Below are 18,285 nucleotides of genomic sequence, written 5' to 3' on the forward strand. Positions count from 1 at the left end.
GCTTGACTCCTGAACGAAGCCACAGCCCAAGCCAAGGACTGGAGGACTGAAAGAGCAGGTTCAGGGCCGGGGAGTCCTTGGGTGTGGTAGGAAGGTGGGGTGGGGACAGGACTGCACTCTGAATTAGAATGTCTGGAATGTTCAGAATGAAGAAACAGCATCCTAGGGCTTTGAGAGAGAAACATTCCCCATGGCTCCTGGGTGAAGCAGCCTAGACCACTGTGGTCCAGCTGGGACTTAAGAGCTGGCCTGGGTCACTGCTGGCTAAAATGAGTACAGACTCAGCCGGAGGCCTGTGGGCCTCTTCCCATTTGGGAGTGACCAGAAGCCAGCTCACTGTATCCAGCTCTCCTTCTTCCCCTACCCGGCTCTGATAGCTACAACCAGCGCAGCCAGGACAAGGCTCCCCACCTACAACAACCCAGCACTAGAAACAGACACACTCTGAGAAAGGAGCCAGGGGACAGAAGAGAGCCTGGCAGGACCTGCAGCAGAGCCTCATGGGCTGGAGAAACCTGAAGGCCAACAAGACAGCTATGGGCCTTCTGCTCAGGTGACATGCTCTGCAGAGGAGAAGGGTAAGGACCAAAGGAACCAGAGGACTCCCAATTCCTAATCCAGGAGCAGCCAAGTCTATAGGTTCTGCAGAAGTGCTTTTTTCAATCACTCTTAAGAATGTTAATAGCCACTGGACATGATGGAGCATGTCTTTAATCCCAGCACATGGGAGGCAGAGGTAGGAGGAACACTGTGAGTTTGAGGCCACCCTAAGGCTACATAGTAAGTTCCAGGTCAACCTGGGTTAGTGTGAAACCCTACCTTGAACCCCCTGCCACCCCCCAAAAACCAAAATAGAAATAGCTGCTGGGCGTGGTGGTGCATGCCTTTAATCCTAGCATTTAGGAGGCAGGGGTAGGAAGATCCCTGTAAATTCAAGGCCATCCTGAGGCTATATAGTAAATTCCAGATCAGCATGGGCTAGAGCAAGACCCTACCTCGAAAAAAAAAAAAAAAAAAAAAGATGGAAATAGCCCATGAACATAGCAGCATTATTTAAGAAAGCCAAGAACCAGGGAGACCCTATTTCAACTACCTCCCCGCAAAAAAATACTGAAGAGGTATTCACTAATGGGTGAGTATAAAATGTGGTATATGTAAATAAAGGCAAGGGCTGGAGAGATGGCTCAGTGGTTAAGATGCATGCCTGCGAAATCTAAGGACCCAGATTTGATTCTCCAGGTCTCATGTAAGCCTGTTGCACATGGTGACACATGCATCTGGAGTTTAACAGTGGCTGGAGGCTCTGGCATGCCCATTCTCTCTCTCTAATAAATAACTCTTAAAAAAAAAATACAAGGCAATATTGTTAGCCTTAAAAAAAAAAGGATGTTAGTTCGGGCATGGTGGCACATACCTTTAATCCAAGCACTCAGGAGGCTGAGGTAGAAGGACAGTAATAGAAGGATAATGAGTTCTAGACCAGCCTGAGACTACATAGTGAATTCCAGGTCAGCCTGGGCTAGAGCCTGGCCTACTTCAAAAAAAAAAAATTTTTTTTAAAGGAAAGAAGCCCACCCCACCCCCCTGCTAGTATTTTTATTTATTTATTTAAAAGCAGAGAGAGAGAGAGAAGAGAGACATAGAGAATGGGCACACCAGGTCTCCAGCTACTGCAAACAGACTCTAAGATGCATGTGCCACTTTGAGCATCTGGCTTTACATGGGTACTGGGGAACTGAACTCGGGTTGTTAGGCTTTATAGGCAAGCACCTTAACTGCTGAGTCATATATCCAGCCATCCCCACCCCCTTCTTTATAAACAGGAAAGACGTTTTAACACATGCTATCACGTGGATGAACTTTTCAGGGAGACAGACTAAATGAAACAAGCCAGCCACAAGATAACACAGACTGTGTGTGTGTGGCTCTACTAGTATGAGGTAACAGAGTGCCTAAACTCACCAAGATGAGGGAGGGTGGTTGTTATCCAGGCTGGGCAATGAGAATGGGAGTGGGCACTGTTTAATGGCACAGATTTTCATTTTGTAAGAGGGAAACACTCTGGACAACTGTTGTACAATAATATGAAGATATTTAACATTATGGATCTGAGCGCTTAAAAACGGTTAAACGAGGCCAGGTGAGTGGTGCTTGCCTAGAATTTCAGCACTTGGGAAGTAGAAGAAAAGAGGATTTTTAAGTTCAAGATTAGCTTGCCTCAAAATGAAGCAAAACAAACAATAGCATCAAAAAACCTAATTCTATGTGGTTTTGTTTGCATGGTTTTGGTGGCGTTGGGCATGGAATGCGGGGCTTTGTGGGTACTAGGAGGTACTCTACCCCTGCGCCCCACCCCCAGGCCTCTTCTGTGCCTACTACAACTAGCCTTCTTCTAACCAATGGGGTTCCAAAAATGCAATAGTCAAAATTATGCTTTGGATTTTTTGCTTTGTTGTTTCGAAGTAGTATCTCACTCTAGCCCAGGCTGGCCTCACACTCATCCTCTAGTCCCAGGCTGGCCTTGAATTTACCTCAGCCTCCCAAGTGCTGGGATTAAAGGCTTAGTGTGTTTTGGCACTTCTTTGCTTGTGCGTGTGTGGTGTATGCATGTGCATGTGCCCTGTGGCATCCCATATGCTTGTCTGCAGAGGGGGCCGCTCGCCTTCAGAGGCCTGAGCAGAACAGTGTGTGGCCCACTCCACTACTTTTACTGTTTCTGGGGCTTGCAGGGCCCTGTCCATTCTCAAGTCTCTGCTCCCCTGCCAAAGCGGGGCAACAGGACTGTGTGGCCACTCCCAGCTGTTCAAGTGACGATCTGGAGACTTGAACTCAGGTAGTCTCAGGCCCCCTCAGGCATTCATGCTTGCATAGAAAGGGCAGCTAATCACTGAACAATCTCTCCAGCCCCAAATAATGTTTCAATGTAATATATTTTTTGAATAATTTCATTTAATTATCTGCTAGGAGACACAGAGAGAGAATGGGCACACCAGGGCATCTTGCTACTGCAAATATACTCCAGACACATGTACCATTTGTGCATCTAGCTTATGTGGGTACTAGGGATTGAACCCAGGCTATCAGGCCTTGCAAGCCAGTGCCTTAACTGTGGAGCCATCTCTCCAGCCCTCAATGTAATATTTTTTAAAATAAGAAAATACTGCTGGGTGTAGTAGCACATGCTACCCAGCACTCAGAAGGCAGAGGTAGAAGGGTTGCTGTGAGTTCGAGATCAGCCTGAGACTACACAGTGAATTACAGGTCAGCCTGGGCTACAGCAAGACCCTATCCCAGGAAAAAAAAAAATGCAAAATCCATAGTGAGGAAATACTGTTAAAATGCAAATTGTGAGTTTGGGGAGATGGCTCGGCGGTAAAGTGCTTACCATGTAAGCATGAGGACCTGAGTTCAGATCCCCAGCACCCACATAAAAGCCAGGTGAAGTGGCATGCACCTGTAATCCCAACACTAGGGAGGTGGAGACAGGGGGTCCTTAGGGTTTCCTGGTTAGCTAGTCTAGTGAATTTGTGAGACCATATCTCAATAAATAATGAGGAGGGCTGGAAAGAGTGCTTAGCAGTTAAGGCACTTACCTGCAAAGCCAAAGGACCCAGGTTCAATTCCTCAGGACCCACATTAGTCACATGCACAAGGTGGTGCATGAGTCTAGAGTTCGTTTGCAGTGGCCAGAGGTCCTGGAGTGCCCGCCCATTCTCTCTCCCTTTCTTTTTCCCTCCCTCCCTCCCTCTCCTTCTTTCTCTCTGTCAAATAAATAAATACATTATATATATATATATATATATATATTTTTTTTTTTTTTGGTTTTCTGAGGTAGGGTCTCGCTGTAGCCCAGGCTGACCTGGAATTCACTATGTAGTCTCAGGGTGGCCTTGAACTCACGGCAATCCTCCTACCTCTGCCTCCTGAGTGCTGGGATTAAAGGCGTGCACCACCACAGCCGGCAAAATACTTTTTTTAACGTAGAGACTTAATGAGGAAGATGTTCAACATCTACCTCTGGCCTCTACATGCACCTCACATATGTGTGCCCACACATATGAACATGGATATTCATATGTATGCATACCAAACACATAAACACAAGCCAAAAACTTGTAGACAAGCTGTGGGCTAGGGATGCAGACAGGTGGCAGAGCACTTGCTTAATGTGCACAAGACCCTTAGGTCCCGTGTTTGAGCACTACAATACAAATCTGAACATGACTCAGAGACTCAAAACTTATCAAAGTACTGAGAAGAAGTTACCGTTGAGCTCAAACTAAATCAGACATATTTGTTATGCCCTACAAGGCTCAGGGGACACTGAGAAAGAGGGGTTGGAAAGAATATAAGAGCCAGAATACGGGAGGTTGTCACTTTGGAACTCTGCCTTCCTAACATGAAGGAGCCATTGAATTCATGACCTGAGAGGGATCGTTGTTACTGCACATTATTGGGCTCACCAACATTCTCTCAGGGATGATGGAGGAGGACAAAAAGAGACAACAGACCATGAGCACACACTCTGGCAGCTCTGACAGCTTACTTCATCATCTTCTCAGAGCCTGGGGAAGGCAGGCTGCTCCCAGTAAGGCAGCAGGGATCAACACTGAGGGCTAGGAACAGTGCAGTAATAGTCCAGGTGACTATAGCCTGCATCTGTGGGGGAGCTGTGGAGTGCTGGGAACTGACCTCAGAATCCAGACCCAGGCTGCTCTAGCAAGCATGGCTGTGACTCCATCTGTGTAACAAGAAGCAGGCTAGAGGTTAACAGACATGCTCATGATTAGAATCTGAGCCTGTGCTTGCACATCAAGGCCTGTGCTGAGAATCACCAGACTGATGGGCATGTGTGAGACAGGCTGGTAAGCAGAAAAGTACGCTCATACTACAAGTCAAAGGCTAAGTCACAAATCTGTTCTCATCTTTTGTCCATGACAGAGAGTACAGGTTTACTGTGAAGCTGCCCAGTAAAAACCAGGTTTTTAAGGGCCTGTGCAACTTCTCATGACCTTTCCCTCTGAATGCATGACGGTTACTCATAGCCTGGCAACCCTTACAAAGCACTAAGAATCTTGCCTTCATTTATGGAAGGCAGAGGCGCCCTTCAACAATCTGTCATCAGACATCTGACAATTTTTCATGTCTTAGAACAAAAGGATAGGACAAGGGGGCTGCCACATGGGGATGTAGTGACAGGAAAGGCAGTCTTTACAATCAGAGTTTCTTTTCCTTCTTCACCCAGGTTTGGGCTAGGACTGTAGCTACATGAGTCCAGGGGTCAGGTAGCCCACACATCCTCTGAAGATGGAAGGCCCAAAATGGTAGGAGAAAATGGCTGACTGCTGAACTCACTAAAGACTGGAGCTCCCCACACCACTGCTATGGCCCACAGTGACATCCCATGTGCCAGGTGCATATTTGGGTATTGATGTAGTGACCATCTGTCTGCTATGAAATACAAGCCCTGTAAGGCTTGGGCCTCTGTCCCTTTGCTTCCTGTTTTTCCCCCAGCATGTAAGAGGCCTGCAGTGAGGAAGCATGAAGGAATTCCTTCACTAACTGGCCTACCTCTGTCCATTCCAAGATCTGCTCATGGATCACTGCCTGAGGGCAGGAAGGCTGACAAGGGGTAAAACTAGGTAGGTAGACTACTTTTCTGACTTGTCTTCTCCCCCCCCCAAAAAGAGCAGAAAGGACATGAGGAAATGTACAAGCGAGCAGTTCAGCAGTGCATATACTAAGTCCATACTCCATCTGCAGCCCGAGTCCTCTGGAGCAACAGTTGGGGAAGAAAGCTGCCCAAGCCTGAGGAAAAAAGCCTCAGCCTTCCTCTCAGAGGAAGAGGAGCCTGGCACCTCAGAGACCCACCAAGGTCCGGGGCTCATGGTATCTGGGAACAGCCATGCTGGCTTCATCACTCTCGCTGTGCCAAAGAGGCTCCCACGCAGCATGCAGCCCTCAGAGTCCTTGCTACGGACGCTCGCCACTTCCTCACGTAGCTTGGGACTTAAATACAACTTACTCTTCACCTTGAAGCGCCTGTGAATAATTTTAACATCTGGCCACGTGAGATGTTTTCCACCATGGCTACAGAGTTCTTCCTTTTTGGGTCTCCAACAGTAAACTTTTCATTCTGTGAAATCTAAATCTCCCTCCTTGTCACTGTTCTGTTGACCCTGGCTCAGTGCCAGGGCCATGCCCTGCCAACTGTCTTTGACTCCATGACAGTACTTCAGGTATCTGCAGCTAGCCATCAGCTGCCATGATCCCCAAGTATGTCAGTGACACCCCTCACCCCACCCCGACCTTGCATCAGATTACACCTTTTAAATACTGCCTTTCTTCCTGGTCATCCCAGCCATGTCGCTCCGAAGTCACGCATGAGTCGATTATTGAAGTAGGCCTCCAGAAACCCCCGCGTTTGGTGGCCTTCTATCACCTAGCTTGAGTCACAGCTTGTCTTTGGGTGATAAGCACAGCAGCATCTCCAACCTCCTGTAGTTGGTCCTTAAAAGGACACTGACCAGCCACGTGAGTCTGGGCTGGTGCCTTCCTGGGGCTTCCAGAGAAGGGGCTGGGGCTCACCTTCTGGGACTTTAGCTCCTTGGTGAGCACCTGCACCTGCTGCTCCAATGCCACCACCTTCTCCTGGGCCGTTCGGCTCCGTGCCAGCCCATCAGAAAAGAATGGGAAGGTGTTGCTGTGGCGCTTAGTTTTCTGTATGAGATTGGTGGACAGAAAGAACGTGGGAGCAGACTTTGGAGATTCCACTGGCTCTTTCCCTGCTCGAGAGGATAAAGGCTGAGGTTAGGATCAACAACAACAATAAAATGCTCTATCAAGCTATATATAGGTTCTTATTATCCCAGAGAGGCATTTCTATGCCCTTTCAGAGAGAGAGACAGAGAGAGAGAGAAAGGGAGGGAGGGAGGGAGGGGGACAGGTGGGGGGATGAATATAAATGAGTAAATGTGTTTCCTTTATTCAAGAACCATTAGTCTAGCATTGGGCATGGTGGCACCTGTGATCCCAGAACTAGGGAGATGGTGGTAGAAGGACTTAAATTCAGTCATACAATGTCAGGCAGGGGAAGAAAGAGGGCCTGGCTTCTGAGAGCAGCTCAGACTTGGACAGAGCTCACTGTACAATAGAAGGCAAGGAAGAGGGCCTAGACTCTGAGAGCAGCTTACCTGAGACACTGGGCTCAGGGATGGAGGACTGTTCCTCCCTCTGAGGCTCCCCACTCTGTAAAGACTCCTCCACTTGTGGCCCATGGCCTGTTCCCTGGGTCTGCTTGTGGCCACAGATGTTGTGCATGGTGTTTCTGAAAAGAGAAGAGCGGAGCCTGAGGCTGACAGCCTCTCTGCTCTTCCTGTCTGCTGGAGGGCAGGCCTCAGCTGAACTCCTCCATGTATCCTCACTGGTCTCTCACCGGCTGGTGCTCTGTGTCGTATTCCCCACCCCCACCTCCCCCACACCACCGCCACTCACTGTTCTTCTCACTTATCCCCTTCGGCATACTCTGATGCTTAAGTAAGGTTTACTCCCTCACCCCTAACCCTGCTGCTGGAACATGAGCTCCACGCTTATCTGTTCTGTTCACTGGTGGATTAAGCAATGCCTGAAATATACAGAAAGTATTTTATGTTTGTTGAACACATGTTGAGTAGACTTGTCAAGCTGACTTTCCTGAAGCCTGGTCTCATAACTACCACTGGTGGCTCCCAGTTCTGATGAGATAAGTTGCAAGAATCTCCTGGCATCCTTCTGCCTTTGCTCCTCCCCCTCCACCACCAGATCCATCCCCCTTGCAGGCCTGACTGACTCATAGGCTCCAAGGGCCCTTTTGCACTGGTGCCCAGGCTGATCCTTGGTCAAAGGCTTGTCTAGGCTGAGGCCCCACCATGTCACTTCTTTGAGAGGAAAGCATGGGGGTGGGTGTGCCCAGAGTCCAGGTTCAATGCTTGTGTGGCATACAGGCAGGAACTAGGCTAGCCAGCAGGTGTACAGGTAGTGCCAAAGGCTGGCCTGAGAACATAGGCTGTAGCAAAGCTCAAAGTGTACCAGATAAAAACGAAGTAGCTCAAGGGAGTTTATTTCCCCATGCAAACAGCATTATTAAAAGCAGAACTTTTGCAAAATTAGTAGAGAGGGAGAGAAAATGATTAAAAATTTCCTTAGGTTAGTTGTTTCAAACTTCGGGCTGTGAACCATTAGTGTGTTGTAAAATCAGTTCAGAATCATGAGTAACAACTAAAAAAGAAATATTCCGTGAGTTGCTGCCTGCAGGGGGCCTACATGCCTGCGTGGTGACAAAGAAGATGCCAGCCTTGGAAATGGAGCCATGGGTCCCCAGCACTCATGCAAATGCAGGGTGTGGTGATACACACCTATAAAACCAGTGCTTGGGAGGAGAAGACAGGTAAACTCTCAGGGTGGCTGCTGCAGGCAGGTTCGCATTGCTGAGAGAAATCACCCAACCAAGAACAACTTATGGGAAAAACAGGTTTATTTTGGCTTACAGGCTCGAGGGGAAGCTCCACGGTGACAGGGGAAAATGATGGCATAGGCAGAGGGTGGACATCACCCCCTGGCCAACATAAGGTGGACAATAGCAACAGGAGAGTGTGCCAAACACTGGCAAGGGGGAACTGGCTATAATACCCATAAGCCCACTCCCAACAATACACTGCCTCCAGAAGGTGTTAATTCCCAAATCTCCACCAGCTGGCAACCTAGCATTCAGAACACATAAGTTTATGGGGGACAGCTGAACAAAACACCACATTCTGCCCCTGGCCCCCATAAACTGATAGCCATATGTGATATAAAATAAAATGTATCTATCCAGCTTTAAAATTCCCCATAGTTTTTATAAATTCCAGTGATGTTCATACATCCCCATAATCCAAGGTCTTTTAACTAAGCCAAAGAAATAACCTCAAAAAATCCATAATGACACAGAATAAACACTCACACTGAAAAAGATGGCATTGGGCATAACGAAGAAATATTTAACCAATACAAGATTTAAAACAATTAAGGCAAACATCAAACTCTGTAGCTTCAAGTCCAACAACTCTAGCCACTGACAAATCTCCAAGTTCAATAATTCTAACCAGAAACAAGTCTCTGACATTCTAAGTCCACCCCTCCAGCTAGGCTACTCACAGTCCTGGAAAACTTCATCTGGGATCAGCAGCTTTCCTTAGCAGCCATCTCATTGTCCCAGAATCCCACTGGGTCTCCATTGCAACCCACAGTTCATCCTCATGGCTCCATGGGGTTTCCATGTAGGCATCCAGCAAACCTGCTTCACACTGCCCATGGCCATTTTCAAAACACAAGACTGTGTTGCAAACTCAATGACCTCTTTCCTGCATTTCTTATACTCCACAATACCAGGCAGGGTGCCAATTTGTTAATCCAGGGGGGAATAAAGCAACTTTGAAGAACAGGACACTCCTTGAGCACTCAGGCCCCTTCAAAAGAGTATATATTCTTCCTGTTGCCCCAGTGCAGGTCAGCTGGCCCAATCTCTCAATTGCAGCTGAACAGACGGCAGTTTCACCCAAAGATTTCATTTTTTTCTGTGCCATATACCTCTGCTCACACCAGTTCATTTCTATACAAAGCAACCCTGCACAACTTCTCAGGACAGGCATAAGAGCAAGCTTCTCACACAAACTGCTAGCCCAGTCCAAGCAAAGCTCTTTTTCACCCTCATAAGCCAAACGTCACGGTCCATAGTTCTTACTGCATTCAGGCCTTTCAACTCTGACCAGAATAGTCCATCAAGCTGTACTGTCTGTTCAGTGATCAGAAAAGATGTGAATATCTACAGATTTGTGATGGAATTCCAACTTTGTTGAACCGTCCCTTTGAGAGACACATACTTCTCACAACCTGGTGGAAAAGTTACTCTGGAAAACACCTCATTCCACAAATGCCTAGATGCTGGATAAGTGCAAAACATAGTTTTAAAATATTTAGAGCACAAGTCCCAGAAAAGGATGGAAAATCTCAAGGAACTAAACACGAAAAAGGATATGAACCTCAAATGGGAACAAAAAGGGAGATGAATATTGTGGCAGTTATCTTCTCATCACTGGGACGAACACCCGAACAGAAGCAGCTTCTTGGGAGCAAAGGGTTTATTTCAGGCTTACAGATTCCAGGGGATGCTCCATCATGGAAGAAGCTGGCTCACTCCATCCACATCCATAGCAGAGAGACAGTGCCCGCAAGCATGAGCTGACTCTGAACACACACCTTAGGGCTTAGACTTCAGGATCTGCCCCTAGTGACCGCCTCTTCCACCAGCACAGCTCAGTCTGCTGGAGACTTAATCTTACAATCAAAAATGCCTGAGGCTATGGGGGACAACAGTCAAACTACCACAAATTACAGATTAAACTACTGTTCAGCAAACATTCCGTCCTTCCCTACACCTTCATGGGAGAACAGTACTCTCCCTTCTTTTTTTTTAACATTATAAAAAATTTTTATTTATTTATTTATTTGGCAGAGAGAGAGAGAGAGAATGAGAATGGGTGCACCAGGGCCTCCAGCCACTGCAAATGAACTCCAGACTCCAGACGTGTATACCCCTTGTGTATCTGGCTAACGTGGGTCCTGGGTAATCAAACCTGGGTCCTTTGGCTTTGCAGGCAAATGCCTCAACTGCTAAGCCATCCTTCCAGCCTGTACTATCCCTTCTTTACAAGTTTCATAGAATTTACCACGTTGTCCTGAGGTCTTTGATTACTAATTCAATCTCTTTTCTATTTATTTGGTCTATTCAGATTTTCTATTTTGTCTTCATCAGTTCCAGCAATTTGTGTTGTTCTAAGAATTTGTTTATTTCAACTAAGTTTTCAAATTTGTTGGACATACAGTTGTCCATAACAATCCCTTAGTTTTTTTTGTGTGTTTTTTTTGAGGCAGGGTTTCATTCTAGCTTAAACTGACCTGGAACTTACTCTGTAGTCCAGGTTAGCCTTAAACCCATAGTGGTCTTCCTACCTTAGTCTCCTGAGTGCTGGGATCAAAGGTGTGAGCCACCATGCCTGCCACTTGTATTTTTTTTTTTAACAGTCTTATGTAGGTTCAGGCTAGCCTTGAACATACAATCTTGCCACAGCTTCCTGAGCACTGAGATTACAGGCATACACCACCATACCTGGCCCTTATAAAGACGTTCTATTTCTATAAGATTAGCAGGAATGCCTTCCTTTTTGTTCATGACTTCACCAAATTGAGTTTTCTCCCTTTTCTTGACCATCTAGCTAAAAGTTGTCAATTTTATTGATCTTGAAATTTTCTTTACTTGAAACTTAAGAGTTTTAAAATGAAATACAGGGGATTTTATTTTGTTTCGTATAGTTGAGTCCAGAATAAGAAAAGAATGGGACTATATTTTTATGGGTCAATGAAAGGAAAAATTATCAGTTAAATTAAATGCAGAAAAGAAATTAACATTTAGCATTCCTAATACCTAGTTATTGATTATTGCTAACACAAAGGACCCCTGATTTCTCAGGTTGGTCATTTCCCTTCCCCAGTTCTTATTTTCTCCATCTGAAAATAAAACAGCAGAGGGTATGCTGAACAGAGTGATCACCAGGATGGGATCAGTTTTGACTAAGCATCATTGTATACTAGGCTTGACATTGAGGTTTTACAAACCACATACCAAGAAAATGCCCACAGCCAGAGGCACTGGCTGGGTGGAGTGACTATAACTGCTACCCATACTTCTTCTTGTCAGGAAAAGCAACCTCCCCAGCATGTCAAGGGACTTGTGACTGGTGGTTCCTGGGGTGTGGAAGGGTACAGAACCCCCATCTTTTGGGCAACAAAGGGCCACCTAAGTTCTAGTCTGTATCTCCTCTGTGATAGAGCTCTACCTTCTGATATCATCCAGGTGGCCTCCACTTGGCTAAACCATTGTTCTTGAAGAAGCATCTGTTTCATAAATAGCTTGGAGTGATTCATAGACCATCTTCTTGCAGGGTTAGCTCCTGTGACAGTTAATATCCACAATCATCTTGATTGGATTTAGAATCACCATGGAAACACACCTTTGGATATATCTATGAGAGTGTTTCCAGAAAAGTTTACTGAAAATGGAAGATCCTAATGTGGGTAGCACCATCCCCATGGTTCAGGATCTGGGAATGAATATTAAATGCCAGCATTTCACTCTCAGCTTTCTGATTATGGATGCAATGTAACTGGCCACCTCAGGTTCCTGCTGCCATGTCATCCTGTGTTGGACTGTACCTCTTCTTAAACAATGAGCACCCTTTTTTCATTTTGACTTATTTTCAAGAGATACAAATAAAGTGATGAGAGAGAGACAGACAGACAGACAGACCTCCTGCCTCTGAAAACAATCTCCAGACATATATGCCACTTTGTTCATCTGGCTTTATGTGGGTACCAAGGAACTGAACCTCAGCCTGCAGACTTAGTAAACAAGTGCTTTTAACCACTGAGCCTTCGCCCCATCCCAATACTTCTTATTTAAGTTGCTTTGATCAGGTATTTTGTCACAGCAATGAGAAAAGTCACTAATACTGTTCCATTCTGAAAGGCCTGGCCAACTCAGGGGTAATGGTCATAAAGATTTGCTCTGGAGGGACAATGATGGGCATGCTAGTCACCCTTCTTCCCCTCTCAGTTTCCTTACCTGCCATGGGCTACACCCACAGCATGGGCACTTCCATGGGTCAAGTTCTAAGGGAGACACCAGAATGCATTCTACCCATTTCACCCTCTCAGCAGCTTAGTGAGGTACTATTGTCAGTCCTACTGGACATGGGCAGAACTGAGATCCCAAGAGGGAAACTAACCACACAGCTGAGGAGGGGCTGGGCATCAGATCTAGCTTAAGAACTTATCCACAGGACATCACTTCATAGACTAGTCCGGATGTTGCAGTCAGGTTTGCACTGCTGGCAGAAAATACCCAACCAAGAGTCACTTGGGGTGGGGGCTGTTACTTTGGCTTACAAAGTTGATGGGAAGCTCCATGATGGCAGGCAAAAATGATGGCATGAGCAGAAGGTGGACATCACCTCCTGGACAACATCAGATGGACAACAGGAGTATGTGCCAAACACTGGTGAGAGGAAGCTAGCTATAACACCCATAAGCCTGCTCCAGGAGGCTTCAATTCCCAAACTGCCATCACCTGGGGACCTAGTATTCAGAACACCTAAGTATATGGGGGACACCTGAATCAAACCACCCCATTGAACAACTCAACAACAGCACAAAGCCTTTGGCAGAGCTCAGCACAACAGCAAGCCCAGAGGCTTCGCAGGATCAAGGGTATAGGACACACAGACAGCTCTGGCCTCACCATGCTGTCTGGGGCCCTCAGCAGTGCAGGAAACTTCTCTTGCCACACTGCTATCACAAGTGATGGGGAAGTGAGGCTCTGAAACTTCCTTCCTTTCCCAATCTCCACATGTCCTCTGTTCCACTTCTAATGCGGTGCCTTCCCTCAGGCACAAACCTGGCTTCATGTTGGTGAGCCTGCCTTGGGTGTATGCTGGCTGGAGGTACCAGGCTTCCCTCCGACCAGCACATTCCCAATATACTTAGCTCTTGTTAGCATCATTGGAGGGTTGAGTCCCTGCCGTGTGCCCCCCTGAGCCCAGGGGGGCTCAAGTATGTTCCATAGCCACTGAGCCCCCTCACCCCTCAGCTCAGATAAGTTCTGGGATACAGGCCCCTCCATCCAAATGCCTATGGGTAACACTGCCTTCCGCCAACAGTCCTCAAAGAACATTTACTACCTTTTCACTAAAGCTTGGTTCTTTCCTGGGAAGGGCACCATTGCCATACTAGTCAGCCAAGAAGCTGAAGACAACACAGGAATATACTGAGCCTGAAGCACACATAGCTGGGGGCCCAAATACAGGTCCAGTGAGCAATCTATTCTGCTTCTAAGAGGGCCTAGCTCACCTGAACAGCCTATAATACCCAACACGATCAGTACTTGGTATGATTTGAATTCCTGAATGTTTCCATTCCGCAACTATAGCAACAATGACAGCTGTAGCCACTATCCATTGCATTCTCGTGGTTGCCGAGTGCAGTTTTGAAGCAGTGTGCGTGCACCTGGCCCACAGCCCCCATTCCAGTAAGCACTGTTGTGTTTATGTTGACTAACAAGGTCCATGCAGCATGGAAAAAGTAAACCACTAGCCAAGGGAAGCACAGCTCATGACTGCCAGGACCAGGATCCAAACCCAGGCAGAGAGCTGCTGGGGCTGGACAGGTGGCTTAGTGGTTAAGGCACTTGCCTGTGAAGCCTAAGGACCCAGGTTTGATTCCCCAGTACCCATGTAAGCCAGATGCACAAGGTAACGCATGTGTCTGGAATTCATTTGCAGTGGCTAGATGCCCTGGCACACCCATTCTCTCTATCCCTCTCTCTCTCTGCCTCCTTCTCTCATGCTTTCTCTTAAATAAATAAACAAAATATTTTTTAAAATAAAAGAAGGTAGGGCTAGAGAGATCACTTAGTGGTTAAGCACTTGCCTGTGAAGCCTAAGGACTCTGGCTTGAGGCTTGATTCCCCAGGACCCAAGTTAGCCAGATGCACAAGGGGGCACACGCATTTGGAGTTCATTTGCAGTGGCTAAAGGCCCTGGCATGTCCATTCTCTCCCTCTCTCTCTCTCTCTCTCTCTCTCTCTCTCTCTCAAATAAATAAATAAAAATAAACAAAAAATTAAAACAAAGAGCTGGAGTTTGTTTGTAGTAGCTGGAGGACCTGGTATGTCCATTCTCTCTGACTCTCTCTGTATGTATCTATCTCTCTCTGCTTGCAAATAAATAAATAAAAATGTTTTTAAAAAAAGAGCTGCTAATCTGGAGCTGAGCTGAAAATCTCCTTCCTATAGATCAACTGACAGAAAGCTGGAAAAAGCTAAGCCCCAAGGGAGAGAGAAGTCACCAGTGGAGATACAACAATGAACACTGCAAGCCTTAAGTATGACCAGCCAGGCCAAATGAGCCAATGGGTGCAATAGTGACATGTCTGTTATGGGGAAAACCAACTGTTCACCAATTGGACTGGAGGCCCACTCCATAGGAGGGAATACATGTCTGCTGGTATATGGTATGAGGACAAGATGATAACATCAAAATAAAAGAGAGACTAATTGATGGGAGGGTGGATATGATGGAGAATGGATTTGTGAAGGGGAAAGTGGGGGAGGGGAGAGAATAATCATGGTTTATTATCTATCATTATGGAAAATGTCAATAAAAAGTTTTAAAATAAAAAAGGGCTAATTAAAGCAAAGCCCAAAGCCAGGTATAGTGGTATATGCCCATGGTTGTGGCACTTGAGAGGTGTGGACAGAAGAATCAGGAGTTCAAGGCCAATCTTGGCTGGACAGTGAGTTCCAGCAACCTGGGCTACATGGGTCCCTGTCTCAAAATAAATAAATAAATAAGTAAATAAATAAATAAATAATAAAGGGCTAGAGAGATTGCTTAGTGGTTAAAGCACTTGACTGTGAAGCATAGGGACCCAGGTTTGATTCCCCAGTACTCATGTAAACCAGATGAACAAGGTGGTATATGCACCTGGAGTTCATTTGCAGTGGCTGGAGGCCCTGGCATGCCCCTTCTTTCTCTCTATCTGCCTCTTCCTCTTGAAAATAAAGAAATAAATAAGTCAGATATTTTTAAAAACAAACAAATAAAGTCCTTGTCACATAAGCATGAGGAACTGAGTCAGTCCTTAGTACCCAAGTAAAATGCCAAACATGGTGGCATGTGCCTTTAAACCCAATGCTGAGGATGTGGCAACAGGAGGATCCTTGGGGTTTGTTAACTAGACAGTCTAGCTTAACTGGTAAGCTCCAGGTTAAATGAAGACCCTAGCTCAATATGTTAAAAAAAAAAAGAGAAGTAGATGGTTTTCTTGAGAATGCTACCTGAGGGTGCCCTTTGACCTTTACATTCATGCAAACACATATGCATGTGAATCTGCACATATGTATACCCACATACATATAAACACACATATATGTAGGCATACCAGACAAAAATAAAGTGAAAGAATTCCCAACAATGGGTGAGGATATACATAATACATTAAATTTAATAGCTAGCTGAGACCTGGCATTGTTTCTCATAATGTAATCCCAGCGCTCAAGAGGTGGAGACTAGAGGATCACTGTAGATTTAGCTTGGATCTCACAGTGAGTTCTAGATCAGTTTAGGGAATACAGAGTGAGACAAGAAAGAGAGAGAGAGGGCTGGAGAGATGGCTTAGCGGTTAAGCGCTTGCCTGTGAAGCCTAAGGACCCCGGTTCAAGGCTCGGTTCCCCAGGTCCCACGTTAGCCAGATGCACAAGGGAGCGCACGCGTCTGGAGTTCGTTTGCAGTGGCTGGAGGCCGTGGCACGCCCATTCTCTCTCTCTCCCTCTATCTGTCTTTCTCTCTGTGTCTGTCGCTCTCAAATAAATAAATAAATAATTTTAAAAAAAGAAAGAGAGAGAGAGAGAGAGAGAGAAAACAGTGAGAGAGAGAAAGAAAGAAGGAGGGAGGAAAAGAAGTACTGATGTGATTGATATATAACAAATTATACATGGTAAGAGAATAATTTGATATTAAACCTTCATATTCGACTCAAAGCAAATTCAATTATGCACTCTATGTATAGAGAAAATGTAGAGCAAAGAGGTATGCCAACTATTCAGCTATTTGAGTAGTAAGATTATGGGTGATTCCACCAATTTTTTTTTTTTTTTTTAATTTTGAGACAGGATCTCACCATGTAGCCAGGGGGCCTAGAATTCTTAACATTCTTCCCGTTACCTCCCAAATGCTGGGACAACAGGTGCACATCAGCTGGCATATTTGAAAGTAATGGTGTGATGAACTGAATATGAAGTCCATAACTCACCCTCATCCCACCTCCCTGCAAGACCACCCCAGATGAAGCTCCAGAAAGGGGATGTTAGTGGTTTGTCTGCCCCACTGTCACTTACTGTATTTCAGTTCCCAGGTGCTTGATGGAGATGTTCTGAAGGGCTGAGGGCATGGTAGGGATGGGCTGCAGGGCAGCTGCCTCGCCCACAAGCCCAGTGGGTGTTTTCACAGGAGACAGGAACTCCAGCTCTGCCTCCTCTTGCCCTAGGGAGCCAAGAAAGGGGATCAATCCAGCACACTCTGGTCATTCACTCAGAACGACATCCCTAAACTATATGCTCAGCCCTGGCCCACAGCAGGCATTTTATATTACTATATGATCCAAAGCACATGCAAATAAAGAGGGCAGGAGGTCATGACGCAATGCTATACTGGCTATTACCAGATGATATAATGACAGGGGCTTTTTTCTGTTTCCCAAATGTTCTGTATAAATAAGAATTCTTGCCAGGCCTGGTGGCACATGCCTTTAATTCCAGCACCCGGGAGGCAGAGGTAGGAGGATCATGGTGAGTTCAAGGCCACTCTGAGTCTACATAGTGAATTCCAGGTCATCCTGGGCTAGAATGAAACCCTACCTTGAAAAAACAAAACAACAAAAAAGAATTACTCTAGATCAAGTGATTTCAGAGTGTTTAATGTTAAGTCAATTTCCAGGCTAAGAAACCTTTTTTTTAAAGTGTATTTATTTCATGTGTGTGTGTGTTTGTGTGTGTGTGTGTGTGTGTGCATGTGCACATGCACACACGCACACATACTCTAGGGTTTCTTGCCACTGCAAATGCCAGACCTGTGTGCTACTTTTGTATAAGGCTTTATGTGTGTGCTGGGGAATTGAACTTGGGCTTTCAGGCTTTGCAAGCAAGTGTCTTAACAACTTTCCCCAGTCCCCAAGAAACTTTATTGGTAGTGTAAGAGACAGGAGGTTTCGAAGTTAATATGGAGTGGGAGAAACCAAAATGGATCGATCTTGACTCATCAAGAAATACACAGGACAACAGACATCTTTCATTTGGATCCCTCATACTAAGGTGGTGAAAAATTTAGGGGCGGGAGAAATTTATTACTGCATTGAATCTACAAAGAGGGTATGGGAAAACGTTAAACACAATGATGGGGACAGAGAAAAACTGTCATTGAAACAACCGCTACAATACACCTAATAGGCTCCATCAACTTGGCAAGCTGGCTAGTGTACCTGTAGAACCTGAAGACCTTTCCAAGACCCCCATTTCCAACCCCTCTCTAACCAAACACTGACTGGGTATCTCCCTGAGACTTCTGGGTGGGGCTGGACAAAGTGAGATGAAGCAAAGCT

General features: G+C 46.0%; 1 protein-coding gene across 1 annotated transcript in view; it reads right to left on the minus strand.

The window, feature by feature from the left end:
* Tbc1d2 (TBC1 domain family member 2) overlaps positions 1 to 18,285 on the minus strand; it is a 57,621-nt gene that overhangs the window by 25,514 nt on the left and 13,822 nt on the right. Inside the window, exons 4-6 of the mRNA XM_004656953.2 lie at positions 17,027 to 17,171; positions 7,194 to 7,327; positions 6,589 to 6,785 (exon numbers count right to left, since the gene is read on the minus strand). Coding sequence (XP_004657010.2) covers positions 6,589 to 6,785; positions 7,194 to 7,327; positions 17,027 to 17,171 — 476 coding nt within the window. The remainder of the gene's footprint in view (positions 1 to 6,588; positions 6,786 to 7,193; positions 7,328 to 17,026; positions 17,172 to 18,285) is intronic.

This window comes from Jaculus jaculus, chromosome 1 (assembly GCF_020740685.1).
Source record: "Jaculus jaculus isolate mJacJac1 chromosome 1, mJacJac1.mat.Y.cur, whole genome shotgun sequence".
NCBI lineage: Eukaryota > Metazoa > Chordata > Mammalia > Rodentia > Dipodidae > Jaculus > Jaculus jaculus.